Source organism: Drosophila simulans, chromosome 2L (assembly GCF_016746395.2).
Source record: "Drosophila simulans strain w501 chromosome 2L, Prin_Dsim_3.1, whole genome shotgun sequence".
NCBI classification, from domain to species: Eukaryota; Metazoa; Arthropoda; class Insecta; order Diptera; family Drosophilidae; genus Drosophila; species Drosophila simulans.
In genome coordinates this window covers 17,931,953-17,951,704 of record NC_052520.2, presented here as the reverse complement: position 1 = coordinate 17,951,704, position 19,752 = coordinate 17,931,953, and the positions used below count along the sequence as shown (strand labels likewise).

At 43.0% G+C, this 19,752-nt stretch overlaps 1 protein-coding gene across 2 annotated transcripts in view; it reads left to right on the top strand.

The window, feature by feature from the left end:
* Positions 1-19,752, top strand: part of LOC6732660 — a 123,814-nt gene that overhangs the window by 77,754 nt on the left and 26,308 nt on the right. For both annotated transcript variants that reach the window (XM_016178153.3, XM_016178154.3), the window contains exons 7-12: positions 610-1,864; positions 4,166-4,264; positions 4,618-4,744; positions 4,839-4,935; positions 12,606-12,738; positions 18,297-18,517. In XM_016178153.3, coding sequence (XP_016025372.1) covers positions 610-1,864; positions 4,166-4,264; positions 4,618-4,744; positions 4,839-4,935; positions 12,606-12,738; positions 18,297-18,517 — 1,932 coding nt within the window. The remainder of the gene's footprint in view (positions 1-609; positions 1,865-4,165; positions 4,265-4,617; positions 4,745-4,838; positions 4,936-12,605; positions 12,739-18,296; positions 18,518-19,752) is intronic.

Here is a 19,752-nt window from a genome sequence, read left to right as displayed (position 1 = left end):
TTATGGCTCCCCAAGTGTGTGTGTATGTGTGGAAGTCTTTCAGTCTGAACCGGTGTCTATGGCATAATTAAATTTTATGTAGCCAGGGGGTCAAAGGAGCGTCTTCACTCCGCCGCACTTTGCCCCATCATTGTAAATCTCGGGTTCCTTCTGCCGAATTCTCGCCAAGTAACGCCAAGAGGAGTGCGTTGCATATTTTCCAGGGCTCGTTACGAGTAAGCGAAAGTTTTTACGGTATTGAAAGGCAGTTTTTATATCTTTCGCAGGGAGAATTTTAATGCTTATGGGTGGTAGCATGCAGAATAAAAGCTTTGTCATCTCTATAATATGGTATTATATATCATTTTACTTCTGACGACTTGGCAAATGCATGATTAAGAACCTAAAACTGGAAAAATTAAGTTAAATTAAGCTGTACAAATAGGTCATTGTATGTATGCGTATGCAAGGGCATGAACTAGGCTACATATGGGTTTATTCCGAATTCAATCCTTTTCAAAGGCACGTTGTGGGGTTACATCCGTCGGAAGCTGCTCATGTCCATTTTGATTTAATGCGATTTCCCTTTTGTCAACAGCTTGATACTCACATCATTCTTTCCCTTCCCAGAGCGACACGCCCAGCTTGTCGGATGTGGATGTGATACCGCCTGTGCCACCACCCCCATCAATGAAGCGCAATGGCAGCATGCGCAGCCTGCGATTGTTGCAACATCTGCAGCAGCAGCAGCAGCAGCAAAGCAGCCACAACAACAACTTGGCGCAGCTGTGCAGCAGCGATCTGTTGCAGGAGTGCACTAAGTCTGCGTTGGATGAGTGCACTGCCACATTGCTCAAGTGCACCACGACCAGCAATCACAGCAGCAGCAACAGCAATGCGAGCAACAATTGCAACATCGCTGCCAGCATTAGTCACAACAATAACAATCAGGTGAAGCCGGACCTGTGCCAGCCGCCCGGCCACGCCCACAACCATAGGCACAAGCTGCACGGCAATGCCACGCCCACGCGCACGCCTACGCCAACCACCACCAACCCGCCACCGCCCCCGCCCCCTTTCGCCGCCCACGAGGAGGACGAGATATTCTCGCCGCACTCGAAGAAATCGGACCCCAGCCTGTGCTTCCTGCCGGGCGGTAACACATCCTCGAAATACAATACGATTGGGCCGAGCAGCGATTATGCACGGCATTTGGCGCACTACAGTCGCTACTTGCAGAAGCAGCACCACCAGCAACAAATGGCGCACTTTCAGCAGCAGCGCTGTCGCTGCTTCTCCCAATCCTTGCTGAGTTTCCCGCAGCAACAGCAGCAACATCAGCAGCAGCAGATGCAACATGCGGAGCAACAACAGCAGCACAAGGCAGCCCAGCAGCCGGCCATCTTTCACACCAGCAGCATGGACTGGTCGCTGCCAATTAATAGTCGCAGCTTTGGCAATTTAGTGAACATCGATGGTTCCGGCGGTACTGGTGGTTGCCGTGTGCCGTACCAGAAAATGCATTCGGGAACCGCAGGATCAGGTGGTGCAATGGCAAACGGCTGCTTGGGACTGGCCGCCTCGTCCACATTTACGCTCACATCCTTCGACAGCGATATCGGACACGGGCTGAAAGAACGCGAGTCGCAGACATCGCTCCATCATCCGCACACGCTTCCGCATCCGCACACCCACTCGCATCCGCATACGCATCATTATCACGCCCATGTGGGTGGTGCAGCGGTGGGTGGTGCGGTCGGCGGATCGGGTTCGGTGACGCCGCAGAAACACCACCAGCTCCACTCGAGCGTGACGAGCATCATGCCATGGAAGCACCGCCAGTGTCCCAGCAGGGGATCCTCCAGCTCCGGCACGAATTCGTTCCGTAAGTACGGGGGATTTTGATTGTGTTTTCAGGGGAACTGTTTTCCAAAGGGATTATTGACTGGCGCCGTGCACCACAAGGGTTCGTTGGCTATTTTAGCGAAAGCTCTACAAAATGCATAGCAAAGCTGAAAGTTCGACCAGTATTCAATTTCAAAGCTAAATTTGAAATGCAATGTATTCCAACGTGAGAATTATAAATTGAAAGGAACTGTGAGCTGGCATTTGAAAAGTGATGGTTGTAGATTGTCTGCTACAAATAAAAGTTATTTCCGCTTTCGAACGTCCTTCAATACCAAATTAACCACATTGTCTTGCAGGCGATCATTTTGAAATACCCATTTGAGACGAAGCCATCTGACGTCTGCATCTGCATCGGTATTTGGCTGGTTATTCCGCCAGACGCTGTACATGACATTGCACTTAATATTCCACTACCCGTTCTCCGCTGAGCCACGCCCCCTGGGGGCCATTGCCATTTAGTCGTTAGCCGTTTGATTGCGCTTCGTGTAACATGGCTGCTAAATGTTAAACGTTCCCAATGCCCGCGTGACTTTGGTCTCATCATCATCAGGAGCAGAAGCATCGGCAGCGGCAGCGGCAACGTTGTCATCCTCGTCGCCACCGCCCTGCCCATCATCATCATCCATCTCCAGCTCGTTCCCATCCTCGTCATGTCTCCTGGCAACTGCAATTCGTTAGCAGTCAAAAACTGCGTAACTGCGGACGATGTCCTGTCCCCTCAAATTTATGCAAATCGCTGTTGCGGCCGCTGGCAGCTGGACTCGTTACACCGGCAGAAAAGAGGATTCCGATGTGGATGTTGTTTTAATGACCCCTATAGCCATTTTAAATAGATTGGGGAATTCCATTTCTATCCTTCCTTTCCTTTCACTTTGATATCTTCACACATTCAATGACCTAGCTAGCTTTCGTTTGTTAGTTTTCTTCTTTTGAATTACCCACAAGGGCTACAATATTTCGTGCGGTGCACGCACTCCTAGCTCATGTAGCAGCGAAACCCATCCCCCGATTCTCGTTAGGTTGCACATTGCCTTTCATTTGCCACTTGCTTATCGGTAATTCACTTTGGAGTCGCCCAAGCGCCGGCCACTGTAATCAAATGGATACATTGCAGCCGTCGCTCTTGCTGTTCAGTGAGTCAAAACCGAAACTCGAACCCGAATCCAATGAGCAGGAGCTGGTTTTTCGCCTAACTTGGCTTATTTGCTTTGCTTCGGCTTCAGCTTCACTAACATATCTATCCACATTCGCCTTGATCAATCCGATTTAGTTGCATAATCAAATTCTGCTTGCAATTACAAATTACCAGTCGACATTGATAGTCGGCATAAGTGAAATCGTATAATGAGATTTGCATTTCCATTGAAGGGTTTTGCTTTAGTTTCCAGTGGCTCGGATTTCCGTTGAACGAGAACAAACATCTTGTCAGTCCTTCACAATTTAAGGCAATTAGACATCATAGGGCTGTCGTGAATGCATCAAGACTTGTATTGAGATATTAAGATAATTGTTATCTTTTCACCAAGTTCCTGTTACTATCCGGAAATATCTTAACAACTATAGCATTAGTTATTTCTCAAGCTGGAATAAAGACCATTTATTTGATTCATACTTATTGAGGCAGCTCAGTTCGAAAGCTAATCAATGTTTGCTCAAATATAATACAACTTTCCCGGAGCCAGATGAACGTTTCTTGAATTACAAAACCGAGATTCTTTTTGTAAGATATTTGCAGCACATATTCAACAAGTTGTTCTGCTTGATGGAACTCGATTTACTTCATTGGACTGTCGAGAGAAGCAGCAAAAACAACTTGAAGATGGCTTTTCTTGCCCCTCTGTACATTTTGGAACCGAAAACCAACACAGCATCTCAATTTTAAACGTTTAACTAACCATATTTCCTTATTATCGTTCTTTTTGCTTCCTTCTCGAACGATGCAACTCGATGCTGATGGGGATGATGCCACCGTGCCTTCCTGAATGGACGCTTTTTTATTTCCCTGATTTTCCTGATGCTTTTCTGTCATTGTTGTTGCTGCTGTAATCAATGCCACTGTCACGGCAATTTGCACACACACAAAATGCAACACAACAACGAACAATGAACCACCATGTCCATGATGACGATAATGGTGATGATGATGGCAACGATGCTGCAAACGACTTGGCATTGAACTGCCAATAACAACGACAACAATCGATGCGGAACCCTTGGTCATCATGAATGCTGATGACGCCACCTCGTCCAACATCTTCTCGTCCTGGAAAACTTGCAGGATTCGATGCAGCCAAGCACTGGCTGGCAGTGAGCTCCATCCTCCTGATAATTGGCGCTGCCAGTGTGGCCGTGCCACTGGCGCTACGTGTGGCAGCAAGTGAGTATCGCACCGAATCGAATCGAATCAAGTCCAAGCGGGGGCCTCCAGTCCACCTACACATACCGCACATATCAAAGACCTAGGCATGAACACTTCATAGACAATAAATCAATTACCATAACGCATTCGACACGTGGGCCGCCGCTGGGAGTGATTCTATGAAGCTATATTGTTGCAAAGGGGCCTCTAAACTAGATAGCAAGTGACTCTGCTGCGCACAGAGTGAGGTTTTAACTGGAGGGTAGAACATAAAGAACATTGAGTATTAAAGCACAATGTTCTGCTAACGAATCAATATTGTAATTATATCATATTAATTCGGATGATTACATCGCCAATCCCGTTCTCAGGTGCACCCTTTGAGGAGCGTTTGCGAGTGGCTGTTCAGCTTCTGGATCAAGTGCCTTTAATCGACGGGCATAACGACCTACCCTGGAATATTCGCAAGTTCCTGCACAACAAACTCAACGACTTCAAGTGAGCATCCATCACATAGAAATGCAATTAAAACGTAATACCAATTTCTGTTATTATCCCCACCTGCCGCCGACCACCCCATCGTCGTCCGCAGTTTTGATGAGGATTTGCGCAACGTAATGCCCTGGGGTCGCAGCCATTGGAGTCACACGGACCTCACGCGACTGAAGAAGGGACGCATATCAGCACAGGTAAGTTGGACAGCCCAGCGCCGCACTGCCACTTCCTTTGCGGAAACCTTTAGTCGCTCACCTGGAATTATTATAGCACGTACAAAGCTAAACTCAACCTGGCAGCTTAATACTCTGCCCAGCATTTAAAGTTCGGCATTTGCGATTTCTGAAGGATTTTCAGAAGGCTAAAAATGTATTTTAAATGAATTATCGATATGCAACTTCTTGATTTCCAATTTAACAAATTTTGTCATTCATTTCGTTTCCGATTCTTTGACGCATAAGTCAGACCGTATCCTACATATGAGTATTGTATTTAAGGAGCTCTTTTTAAAACGTAGCATTTCAAAGACCTTCTTATCAAGAGCATCCTATCTTCCACTTTGGGTCCCATTGAAAATATCTTTTAATATTTTATCCGCTGGCAAGCCGTTGTCCAGGCGACAGCCGACTTTTGCTCTCAGCCAGCGGAAGAAGGCAAGAAAAATATTAATTATGGGCCACTCACGGGTCTCAGGAGCAGGATATCCCTGGTGCTGCTCCTTCTGCTGCCAATGATGAGGCTCTTAATTATTTTTTGCCAAGCTACCGACCCGGAGTGGTCGGATATCCACTTGATGTCGTTATTGATTCGCTTATGGTTGCGAGTCATATTTAAAGTGGCGCCGAGCTGAATCCGAAAGCAGATCAAATGATGTCGCTCACAATTAAACTGGCGAAATCGTTAAACTAATTGGGTTCGAAGAGGGGATTCCTGATGATTGACGTTGGCAGCGCAACCAAGATTAATGAGCCAAACTGGCCAGAAAATACCGAAAGTAGGAAACGATTAACCTGAGAAAAGTTCATAAATCAATAGGAAACCGAAAACCACTTGAATATTTCAAACGGTCCAGATGATTTTCAGCTGCCCTTTTCCCTTTTGCATTTTTCATGGCCCAACCGCAAAGACGATTTTTCACGTTTGTCGCGTGCGAAAGAGGAATGCGCCATCGATGACGCTGGTAATGGAGGAAAGCCAAAGCGGGAATTTCCACCTGCTTAGGCCATAATGAAAATTAACTTTTCCGCTGCATTTTACTTTGGCCCCTGCAGAGCCATAAATACGGATGCATTTCGTGTTTGTGTTGAGGGCTAACAGGTAATTGCAGTTGGCCAACTGCAAGCAAAGTTGGTAGCCGCAAAGTAAAATTATGCAGCACTCAATTTAATTACCCCACCAAATGGCTCGAGTCCTGCCTCTTGTAATCGCAGGAATGGGGAGTGTATAGCAAATTGGTACACGAGCACAAACTGTACTGCAATTAATTGATTTTGTAACTGATATTTAAGGATTATTATACATCGAAACAGCAAATGTCATCGGGACAATATTTGAAACTATTTTAGGACGTTTTATCTATTAATTATAAATCGAACGCAAAACTAAACGCATAAAATTAAGTGAATGAATATATATGGCAACCAAATTCATTTACCATTCCTACAAAATTCATTTCTGTGTATACCGTGTGAGTTTACTGACGGTGGCCTTTTATGGTGCACTAAACGCGGTGCCTATTAAAACTTAACACTTTCAACAGCCGCGATAGGACTCAAATTGATGGCAACCCACACACTCCCCAGTTTCCTCTTGGTTTTCATCTGGGAAAGCCCAGCAGTCAAACTCGCACTTCTGAGCAAGGGAAACTTCTTGATTTCTTGTTCGATGGGCATGGCAAATTGTAGCGCCAATTTCTGGTTTCCGTAGTGAGTTAATTGAACTTGTTGACTCGGCTTCCTTTGAGCAACTTCACCTTCATGCGCCGTCTTCCGTGTGAAAAATATTGTGCAACTTTACAAGCTGCAGTTAATTTGCAGGCACATGATGGAAATTTACTTTTGGACGACGCTTTATATAAACTTGGCAAAAACAATAATAACTCTATTTAATTGATTATGTAGATAATAAGGTCCATTAAAACAAAGTTGAAAGATAAGTTTCTCATAACGTGTACATATATCATATTGTATGTATCTGATTCTCTCCATTCGAGCTTGCCTCAAAAATGTGCCCAACGCCTGTCATTTGGATAGTTTTTTATGGCTGCAGCTTAATGTGTTGCACAACTGCGATTTGAAAACTTTAGCAACACTCGATTCCCGGCAAAACAAGTTAACTCAATAACCTCGCTCTCCACTGACTAACAACAACGACAATAACGAGTGCGAGGAAAGCGGCCATAAGAGCAAGCCAACAACGTGGGGACTAACTAGTTGACAACATGTTTCAACAATTGTTGCCAAAAATGCCAAACGTGCAACGAATGCGCCACGGAAACCGTAGGGAAAAGCCCACCAAAAAAAGAAAAGATTTAAGAGAAAAACCATTTAATGGACTGGCTCGAAAATCACGTTTAAACCATCAACAACTGAAATCTTGTAGGTTGGCTAACCGTTTTTAGCGGCTCAGCATCGTTCTCCCAAAAGCCAACATCTGTGCCCAAGGCGACTGCTTGATGAGAAACAGAGAAGATCGGGATAAATACACAGGGAAAAAGTATCGAGTAATATGTTTTAGGAAATGGTTTGATATTTTATTCTTTCTATAATCACACTTAGAGCCTTTAAGTGTGAGAAGTATTATAGCAGCGAAGGAAAATTAAGCAAAAGCACACAGTCCAGTGGCTTTATAATTCTGAACTAAGTAGTTCGCATGTCTTGCTGTGCAAGAAAAGAGAAGAGGAGAAACAGGTAGCAACAATGTTGGAGCACCATGAAGCCCCAAAAAGTTGGCTACTGTTTCTGGGGCCGGGGCACGGAAATGTCCTGTTACGCTTGTCCGGCTGCATGGCCGTCTGCATTCTTCCTTTCCTTCTTGCATCCTCTGTGGTCCTTCTCGTCTGCACACACCCACCCACACCCAGGAGGAGAGACAGTCTAATGGAAAGGCCGCACATCGGAACAGTGGCAGGAACAGGGACGAGGTACGAAGGACGCTCTTGGAGCGGAAGTGGCCGCAACGAGTAGTCGCCGACGAGGCTGTAATCTGGGCCAGGACATCCAGGACATTCGGAGCATGCAGGACGTGGAGGACATGAAAACGTTATGGGAGGAAGGCTGGGTCTCACCAGTTTTCTGCCTCTGCTCATATCATCCTTAAAGAACAAGACTTACATGTTGGGTTTTAGAAATCTGGGATGTACACTCACTTATAGGTTTACATAATTTTCAGTTTCTACTAGAGTTGAGCAGTACACAAATCCTTATAAAATTTATTTTATATACCCAACAGAACTTCACCTTCGAGCTGTTTTTGTTTTATACTTGATATTCAAAATTTAATTCAAAAAGTCTTGGCATAATCGCGAGGTCGTTTTTATAATTAGGTATTTAAGGGTGTTTAAAAGTTCCGTTTTGTGTTGACTTTCGTTCAAAATAACGCTTATCTTGCTGCAACATTGGCAAGAAATTTGTATATATGTACCTTCTGAATGTATTTAGTGTGGCGGTGAACCTGGAAGTTGCCGCTGACCCCGGACCAGAAAATGGAAAACCAGACTAGGACAAGAGCCGCCGAGAACTCCACACAGTTTTTTGTCTTGCTGGAATGATTCTGGTTTTGGGGGGATTTGTTGTGCGGGCTTGTTGCATTCTTGTGGGATTGTAAAGGTGTTGGACTTGCGGTTTTTGCGCTCACAGAGCCAGCGGGTCTTGAAATCCCTTTCAGCCCATTTCCCTCTGCATTTTCCCCTTTCGCTGTAATTATAGTATGCATTGCAGTGCCACAGGGCAATCAAGTACAGAGCTGCCCAGCGGCGGAAATAATTTTAAATGCATAACGAACACATTCATGGCATTGTGCTGAGCACAAAAGTAACACCAAGAAGCCTCCAGTTCCGGCTCAGAAAGGGTTGATTAAATGCTTTTACAAATATGAATATATTTATCAAATTGTCTTGGCAAATTCTAATTAAGCGTCTCACTGAGACCAATAAATTCAGAATACACAAATTAATTATTTAATGCAATGCAATTGAAATTAAACCGCAACTTTAAGGCAGGACCTTGAATCTGAGTACATATGTATATATGTATGTATGTATATGGCACATACATAAATCGGAATGCTCGGGGCAACATCGGGTCCCAGCTGCAGTTGCATTTGTTATTGCGTTGAATATATGAATGCACTAACAATTATAGCAACAAGGTTGCACAAGTAACCGCATAGAGACACACAAGTTTCCACGGCGAAAAATTGGTAGTACATATTGAGTATATATTTTTTAATAGAAGAGAGATAAATTCTAATGGCGAAAAGCCTTGAAAAGTGTTTAATAAACAAATATATTCAAATCAATACCATGTGCTAACTTTGCCTTCAGAGATTCATGTGTATGCAAATCCATTAATAAGCCGGGACTAAAAGCTTATACTAAAAGATGCCCTTTGTGCTTATTTTTAGACCCAGTTTTTTCGCCTGCATGAGTCCACCCACACACACACATACAGCCGCATTAGGCAAACACATTCACACGTGCCACCCATCGACAACAAATCACGCATATGGCCACCGCCACCGCAACAACAACATTGTCAGATTCACAATTAACTTGGAGCCAAAATGTTGTCCTTGGGGGAGCTGGTGCTGTTGTTCTTGTAGCTGCCGCCAAACGAGTTTAAATATTAATATGCTTTGTGCCCAGGATGTGGGGGTGAAAATGGGTCTGGCAGCCGGGAAACGGGAGCTGGGGACGATGATGAGCCTGATGACGATGGTCTCGAGGACAGCAAAACACCAAAGGCGACGCCATCGAGACGCCGACGACACTTTGGCCACGATGATGACGATGATAACGATCGCACTGCAGAGGCGACAAACAGGTGTATTCTGATGTGGGCGGAGCAGGCACTGGGCTAATGGCAAAGTGCCATGCTTAAGCACACTTCAAGGCGCCCCAGAAAGCTAAGAACACAAAGGGCCACCCCAAGTTCCATTCCAAGCCAAAAGCTTCCAGCGTTAGCCGACAAACAAAGGTACTTGGCCATTGTAAAGTCATATATGTGCAAAATATGGGGAGGATGTGGGCTACAATGGTATAATACCATCGTCAACAGGTGGCGCAGGAGCCCCGAACATAAATGAAATATTTTGTTTTCCCTTAGAGTAAGGAAAGAATGCCAACTTGCATTGAATATGTCAGCAGGCAAGTGCTGAATAAGTCAAAGAATTGATGGAAAAATACGGAGAAAAATAGCGACAAAAACCTGAACAACACTTGCGAGAAAAATAAAATGAGCGCTGTTTTGAAACGAAGTTTCCACCATCAACAAATGTCAAACGTCAAAATGCATCAGAAATACAACCATATTTGTTTGCACTTGACGACAGTTCGCGTATTTGCATGTATATATTTACTTTGTTTGAATTTGAAAATATCTTTAAGACAAAGGCTATGACGGGAAATCATCTCTTGAGAAACAGAAACTCAACTCTGGAAATTTCGCATACGCCTCGAGGTACCTGTTGCCTTTAATCAGAAATCCAGACAGACATTTCACACCTTTCCAGTCCCAACCAAAACTCCGTTTGAATGCCCAAGAAAATGTTTTAAGAGGATTTTGAAGGAAAAAATTAGATAAAGCGACTACCAACAAAAAAGGGAGACATGCCGAGCAAAGAAATTCAAAGTATGCCTGGAAAATAACGCGAACAAAGGTCGGGAAAACGGATGAAAAAAATGAGTTTTCACCCCGCTCTTCCAAATCCTCTGTCTGCGGTAATGTCGGTGTATTTTTCTTATCTACCTGGAAATGTTCAACGCCGCAAAAAAGTGCATTTAATGTAAATGGCTTTATTTAAGTTTTAATATGGAAAGAGGAATATCTTTTTCACTTGGTATACGAGAAAAAGGAGATTAATAAAAGGGAATAATTAATAATAACCAAGATGTGAATACAAACAAAAAAAACTCCGTATTATAATGGTTTAACTTAAAGATATGTACTTTAAAACTGGAAGTTCCCCTTCGACAAAGCCTCATCTCTAAGCTGCAAATCTGCCTATTATTTCCAACGAAATCACTCGATGCAGACGCATTTATGGCATGTACGTTGGAATCATATTATTCAAAGATTTTTAATGTCGGATCCCAGACACAAGCCATTACCGTAGTTATCATTTATCCGAGATCTTCATTATTTCACCCGGAAACATAAGCACAGAAACACCTCGAATTCCGTGCCCAAATCCAGGAGCGTAAATGAACGCAAATGGTAATGAACAGAGTTAGAGCGGCATGGTCCATACAATTAACCCGAATTGAACTAATGCCCTGTGCTTCGGCCACCTGATAAGCCCCATAGTTCCCAGTACCCGGCTCCCAGTAACCAGTTCCCGGGACCTTATGACCGTTTTTGTGGTTTTTTCTGGGCTGGTATGCATAAGTGAGCTGCCCCGGGAAGCTCAACTAAAAATCAACACAGGCGAATCGTATTTCGGGAAGGGAATGGTGCAGGTGCAGATAAACTTTATGCCTCCCAGAACGGAATTTTCAGCTGTCCCTGTTATTGCTCGGTGTTTATTTGGCCGCATCCTGGGATGGGGAGGAGGTGTCGAGCAGGTGCCTGGAAATCCACAAATTTCCTCGTCTGTTGTGCAATTAAAATTGCACAAATGCAGAGCCAACAACCGAGTTGACCCAAGTCCCTCGAGAACGGGAGCACAAATCCAATTGCACAACTAACACAGCAGTCCGTCTCTGGCCGTAATTGTTTTTCTGTGACTCGTTTATTGAAAAGTTTTACATATTTCATATGCACATCGGCCAACCTGGGAGCAAACCAAATTTAGTTCCATGAATTACGCCAAACTTTATCATCATCATCATCACGGCCATCAGGAGCTGCAGCCGAAATAGAACAAATGAACATTTAGAGTGCTGGTTGTTTAGGTTTTAATTTACTGCCTCGGTTCAGAGAAATGGTTTTAAACTACGTGCTTAGCACAGGAGTGGGAAAAAAAGGGGAAGTGGGGAAATAGGTTATGTTTCCCTGCTTCCTTCTTCCGGTTTTCTGGTTCAGGCCTCTCACGAATTTATATTAAAAATTATTTATTACGGGACTTGCTCAGTTTTCGCTTTTGTGCGAGTGCGCCAAGCAAAAAGCCAAAACTTTTTAATTGCTCTTTTTTCCGAATCGCTTTTTGCCACTTTCCAGCTTCCAGCTCGTTCCTCATCCTGGTTTCTGTTCCACGGAGACACGTACGTGCTTTTATTTTCCTTTAATGATATAACGTGATGAAACTGTTTTGCTCAGTTTTCCTTCCGTGCTCCTTTTTGGGCACTCTCTTGAGGAGTTTCTGTTTATGGGAGGTTGTATATCAACCTTCGTAATAATGTGCAATTAACAAAAACTTTCAGATGCCGGAAAAAATGACAATAAATCGCTCAGACTTAAGAAGAAAACTTTCGCCTAGTATGGTATATGCGGCTGTTGTAAAAACAAACTTCATTTTTTAAAATTCTAAAGTTTTTTGCTGTTTACTACATATTTTTATGGAGTGAGCTTATGAAAAGGGAATGAAAATCTATTTTACTAGTTACGAAAATAACATTTTAAATAAGAGTTATGTAATTTACAAATGACAGTCATGAAAAATATTTAATATTAGGTGCAAAAAATAAATGTTATATTCTTTCTTTCAGTTCTGGGCGGCCTATGTCCCCTGCGAAGCCCAGCATCGAGATGCAGTGCAGCTGACTCTGGAGCAGATCGATGTAATAAAGCGTCTGACGGATCGGTATTCGCCGCAGCTTACCACTTGCACTTCCGCACAGGGTAAGTTAACCGAAATATCGCACATACGCCGCGTGGGCCAGCTGAATTCCTCAAGTCGGCAAAGTACCGAAAGTATTCCGGGAACTGCAAAAATGCACGCCAGGCATTCGACTGTTCCTGCCCCGTTTCCACTAGTTTTTTTGTTCGGTTTTTTTTTTTTGTGTGTGCTGGTTACGCCGGAAAACTTTGACTCGCGAGTCTTGGGCTAAAGTTGTTGAAAAGTATCTTGGCCAGCTACCAAAAAGCAGTTTGTCGGAGTAGATGGCGGCCCTTGAGGCGGCTTTTGGGGCAGCTGCTTACCGCGTGCCATATTTTTGCACCATTTCCTTTGATACGCTGCTCACTCACCTAGTTGCCAACCGGAGAGGCCTCGTTTAAGCGAAAGGAAAACAGTTCATATTTCTTTGTGTTAGCGTGGGCTTGGCGGCCAAAGGGAAAAGAGGGGGCGTGGCAGTCCCCGGGATTCCGCTTGCCAAATAGCAAGCAACCAAGCACTTAGAAAAACTCACTTAGTGGGATTGGGAATCTTAAGTGCCACGCAATTGTAAGGAACGAAAATAAATTAATTTTTTCTGGTTTACCGATCTATTTTTATGTTTTTATCCTGACTAACAAATTGTGTATTTTATTTTCTTATACACTATTCTCCTGATTAATTTGAATATTTTCCTTGAACTCTAGAACCTGTTATCGTAAAAGATACAAGTTTCCCATTTCATCATATTTTCGATACAATTTTTTTAGCTTTTAGCTTCATAGAAATATTTATATTTCAGTGTTCGAAAACAGGAGAAAACAAAGTTGAAATCAACAGAGCAGCATTGCAAGTAGCAACTTTTGACTTATGCTCCGACTCCCCGGCCAGCATTTGAGTTTCCTTGTTGGTTTTCCGTTTTGCATTTTGATTTGCACTTACTCGGTTCTGGGGTCTTGGCAATATTTTAGTGCTGCAGCTGAGACTGCAGCTGCACTTACACACACACGGAAAATTGCTATAAAAAAAAAAAATGGAAAAAAAGCTGGGAAAACCAACAAATCGCTTCCGGCATTTGCGTTGAAACATTTATGTAGCCGTAAATGGAAATGTCAATAAATCATGACTAAGAAAAATCATCGACAAAACACGAGAAATATGAAGCAGGAAAACTTGTAGCAAAGAAATATTACTACACAATTGCGTGAACTCGATGGGTGAGGAACGGATAAGGATGTTTTTGTATTTATTTTTCAGATGCCCATGCATATTTTTGACAGGTGAATTGCCAAAGAAAACTTTCAACTGAAGCCCATATGGACAGCAGCGTAGAAATCAAACGAGAGCACTGGATTGAGCAATTTGCAATCATCTTGATGGTTTTAGTTTTGGTTTTTTTACTCCCTCTGTCCGAATCAGCAGTATTTTTTTTTCTTTTAATTGTTGTGGTTTTTTTGCGCTCAGAAAATTGGATTGAGTGAAGCGGGTGAAGTGGCAAATTGAGCAATAAATTTGATTAAAATCGGAACAGAGCATGGGATGGAAAAATAAGGGAACAAGGACTTTGCCATGCGAAATTCATAACTAAGAGGAAAAGGAAAAGGATATGTTCGATAGCAATGATTTTCTCGCATTTCATAAAATCTCATATTTATTAATTTTGGCCATAAGCTGCAAATAACTATTTTAAAATAACGACTAAATAAAACATATCTATGAAATCTAATATTTTTGATAGTTTTGAATGTTACCATAATTTATTTGTAAAATCTGAAAACATGAGAACGAGATGTACAAAATAATCATGGGCAAATAAATTTAAATCAAAAACGAATGCCAAAAATTATATGAAGCTAAATAAAAATACTTGTAGTGCTTAATCCATTGAAACGATTTAAATTCGCAAAATTGCTAACCGACTACGGTACACGAAATATCCATATGCAAACTGATCTCTATCAGAAACATTTCCAATCGTTTGCCAGGGAAATTCCACCAATTGCCATATACTCAAGCGAAATCCCCTTTGAGCTGGCTGTAAACAAGCTGCGAGTCAAAGGCCCAAGCGCAGAAATCAAACCAAAACCCCGAAGTGAAACAAAACTGACCTACCTTGGCGAGCTGCAAAGTACCAAAATAAAATAGGGGAATCAAAATAAACATCCTCGCCTTCACTGTGGCCCTCAGCATTACTCGTTTTTATTTGTTTTTTTTTTTTGTGAAATCCCAGCTGCCGCTGCAAAAAATAAAACCGAGCATTTTATTTTAACTACTGCAAATAAATTCAGTCGAAATTGTTGTCCGCTCTCGCTCACATGTCGTGTAAATAAAATGCGAATCCAAGTGACTATTGAGCAAGTGCAGCGGGGCGTGCTGTTCCCACTACGATGACCTGGACTTGTCCCTCCACTCGGTTCTCCTCCGGAGGAACTGCTGCCAAAGTGATTGTAAAAAATGCAAACCTAACGAACCGAAACACAACGCGTCGAGTGACGGGCCACGTCACTCAGTCCGCTCCGGAATGCGAAACCAAATCCAAATCCAAGTCCAAGTCCCTGTCCGGATGGGAGTGCACGCTGAAGTCCAGATACAAATGGTAGTCCTGCTCTAGAAACGGTCCTTTATGCAGGATACTGAGGTGGTCAGAAGTGTTTGCACAGCGAGCATTTATTCTGCATAAACGTTGACTTTAAATATCACAAAATTCTTCAATTTACTATGCAAGTGGCGAGCTAACCATATTTTTTCTTTTTTTATTTAAACCGTTATGCTTAGTAATGTTGTAATGAAGTAATTGTTATTCTTATGGCATCTTTGTTTTTTAAATGTATACCTCCCCTTACAGACTTTTTAATTTTTATAAGTGCACCAAAATATTCCGTACTCTCTAACTAAACAAATGAGCGCTGCATAAGCACAACAGACGCACACAAAGGACGCCTGGGATATACATATCCTGGAATATCCTTGTGGCGGCATCCCTCTCAACTGTCACCTGCCAGTCGCCAGCTACTTTACATTTGGCTCTCCCCATGTGCGAATCGTTTTTATTTGCAGTTTTCAATTTTCACCTTCAAAAGTGTAAACTTCAATTTACACTGCTCCAGCGCAACAATCCGAACAGCGGGAGCTTCAGTTGGAGGGAAAGGATATTGAGAAAATTGCATTCTGCAGCTGCAGAAAGAAAAATAAGAATTGAATGAAGCTTTTGGCATCAGCATGGGCACTCTAATGCTTTCCCAGCACAATAGGGTATATTCCGCAGAAGTGGCCAGGAAATAAATAGAAGCTAACCCCAAAGTGGCCAGTGTGGATGGAAAACTATACTTAACGAGTTTGTCACAAAATAATTCACAGTTGGAAGATTTTTAAATATTTATCTATAAAATACTGCTCCCAAATAAAACTTTTCTGACGTTGGACCTTCAGGGTATCTGTGTTTCCAGCACCACCATTGCCCAGCCCTTAGTGCTCCCTTTTCTGGAACTTGTGCTGCCATTGCCTTTGGTTTATTGCGTCAAGTGGCATTTGGTTGGGATTTTCATTCTGAAATGTATTGCAGCATTTCCCGTGTGCTCTTGTGTGCAGGAGGGTACTCTACGGCCACTGCCTCAATTCGCATCCGATCCGGGGCCATCTATTATACATTACGGCCCTGGTCACCAGAAATCGAAAACAGTAGCAGTCACAGTTCCGATTCCAGTCACAGACAATTACATGCAGCCCCAAAGAAGCGAGTCAGAGTCCAAGTCCTGGCTCCGATATTGAACTTCAGCTCACGTGGCGCATTTTAGTGCCTCTTCGTCCTGGAAGGATTCGCTTGGTATTGGTTTTGGTATTGGCCCTGTGCATTTGTTTATTTGCTTCATATTTTAGGGTTTTACGACGTTTCCGACATCGACCAGGTTCTGGGCAGGTATTTTGGCCCTTTCCCACAATACAAAGAGGAGTATGGAAGGGCAATGTCGAGGAAAGCCACAAAGAAAAATACATTGAACAGTTGCTTTTTGCCATGAAGTAATGAAAAATAATTGCCTTATTCTTATAAATTAGAAATCATGTCAAAGCTGTAAAGAAGCCAACCCAATGGTTGGTACATTTCCTCTGACTTAACATTCTGGCTTATTGTTAACTTACCACATATATTTTCCCAGTGCACGCAATAGAAAACAGCATCGAGAACAATTCCCGTTTCCTTCCACCTGTCGTTGCGTTTGATTTTGCGCAGCTTATTTGCTTATAGCCATGAAAACTTCGCCAGACCTGTGTCTTGAGTCCTTTTCCTGTTGCTGGGTTTCTCTCCCTTGGCAGGCAAATAATGCCTTTTGGCCTTCGTTATGTGGGAAAATTTATTAACCCGCTTTCCGTTTGCCTTTTCTGTACCTGTACTTGTAAATGTGGTCGATACATTCGAAATGTTATCAAAATTGGGCACACAAAATGCTTGATTTGAATAGCTGGCAAATGGAAAAGGTTTCGGGAACATGTTTCCCCAATTAGTTGCAGATAAATCGAAAGGGCTGTTTATTGATTGACAAATCCATTAACATAGAAATGCTTTTCATATCATTCAATGAGATATTTGGCCCTAGCATGTTCATTATTGAAATAAGAGGAGGTCAGCAGATATAAACTTCATATCAATATTATTCGTATTGCAATTAATTCCATTCCTTAGGGAATTAAAACTTACCAATACTTCTAGGTCCTTCAAGCTCTTGACGAACCTGCCAGTCAAAATTATTGTTTTAAGACATTTCAGCATAGCAACCGACCATTGACCATTGGGTCCGGATTTTCGCCAAGCTCCACTTAACTTTCACAAAAACTTTACGCAAACATGCTTTAAGCCTGGCTGCCCTAAAACAATGGTAATAAATGAATGAACAGAGCGCAAGTATTTTGACAAGTGCTCGTTGGCAACCAAATAAAATGTCAAGAAACAGATCAAAGCCGCCCGGGCCAAGACAAGCGTGAATATTGCATGGCCCAGCGAAATGTTTTGTTGGCCAGGGATAAACTGGCGTTTGCGAGGGCAGGGTGGACTACTAAGTCCCAGGACCTACAATCCAGACTCCAGGACCAACCACAATGCACTGAGTGCTCAATGGGTGCAGCCGAGCAAATGACAGGCCACAGAACAACAAATGTTACTCATGGCCAAAAAAACAGGGCCGAGCCAAGTTTAAAGTTTACGTTGCGACCAACCACAAAACAGCAAAAACATTTTAGCCACACATTTGTTTGAACGCATCTGAGGCAAAGTTACAAAGGACTTTAAATTAGAAAATATTAACAATGTACTTTCTCTACCAGACCAAGTATATAGTTATATCAAGAAATCAATTGTAATCTTGAAGTGAATAGCTGCTTTAAACTATACTGAACAAGGTTCCTTTCTAGAAAGCTTGATATACAAAATCTTTGCAGGGAAACATTGTATCACAAAATGTGTATTCATGACTTTGAGTTCAGACTTGATAAATGATAAATCTTTAAGTCAAATTAAATGTAAAGCCCAAAATTATGATCGTTCCTCTTCGAGTAATTAAATGCGCCCTTGTATCTTTTAATCACTTTACAGACATTATCGATGCCCACAAGAACCAGCAATTGTGCTCCCTGACCGGCGTGGAGGGTGGTCATTCCCTCGGGGGATCCCTGGCCGTACTACGCACCCTGTATGCCATTGGGGTCCGCTATATGACGCTGACCTCAACCTGCCACACCCCCTGGGCGGACTCGAGCTATGCGGACGCGCCGACCTTCAACATGAAGCACGGCGGCCTCACCATTTTCGGCAAGGTAAGTGTGCTGTTACAGCTGATTTAATGCTAATTAGTTGAACGCTCCTTCGTCCTTGTTCCCCGGCTCTCGGCCGTGGGTTGCTATCCTTTATGGAGCTTACATGGGGATTTGGTCGCTGATGAGGCGTCCTTTCTGTCCCCGTCGCTTCCCCGCACCAACTTTATTGTTCGAGCTACTGGGGTCAACCGCAGTCAACGCTTTGTTGGCTTAGCCATAAACATGTGCAGTGGGACAATGGGCGGGGAAAAGTACACTGCGCGAAAAGTGTGTCAAAAGAAGATATTTTCAGTTTAATCACTCGCTAAAACTCGTTCATCCGTTAAGAAATAATAGTATAAAATAGTACATCTAAATGAAAGTAAGGAACATTACTCTGATAGATTCCGAAATTTTTTCCCAGTGCTTGAAGGGAATCCGTCCAAAACTCTGCAGAGGGTGGTTGTGTACTTAAGTGCCCGTTCTGCGGGGGTTTTGGGTGACTTTGGGGTTCTGGTGGGCAGAAGGGATCTGCCGGCACCTTGTGCCCTCTAATGGCTCAACAGTTCGCAAATTAGGTGCCTACTACAGTTTACAATTGCCAAGCGGCTTTGCTGCGGGATTTCCGTGTGACCCGACCAACCGGATCATATATATTAAATTAGCCCGTGGACTCCTCCTCAGAAGTAATCCGAATCCGATTCCTGTGGCCGGTTTCGGGAATTAATGGGGCCAAAGCAGCGGTGGCTCCTCGAATACTTAAGTCGATCATGGATTTGCACTAAACAGAATCTGAGAGTCGGGGCATCAGTTTCATGGTTAGCTACTAATTTTGAATATGCAAATGGGCAATCTAGATAATCCGCGGAAGTTAAAGGCATTTGAATTGGCACGTACTGTTTTCCTAGTAGCCAATAGAAGAAAACGGAGTTTTTGGAGGTAAAATGAACTTGGCTCATAAGAAAAGGATGCTGCAAGTAGTATTAGACCAACGTTCATCGTAACGCAAAGAAAAACGTGAAACAATTCCTAAATACCACTCTCATAGCATCTGACCTATTTCTTTGTAAATACACACTATGTGCATTCAGTTCAATATCCATAAATAAATCCATGCCAATTAAAGCTTGCGATCAAAAGCCATCTGAACTTGAAATTCCATCCACATTTCTGGGCTTTCAATCAACGTGAGGTCATCAAACTTGCTGCCATCGAGCATCAAGGCCAGGTGACAATCAAATTTTAATCAAAATTGG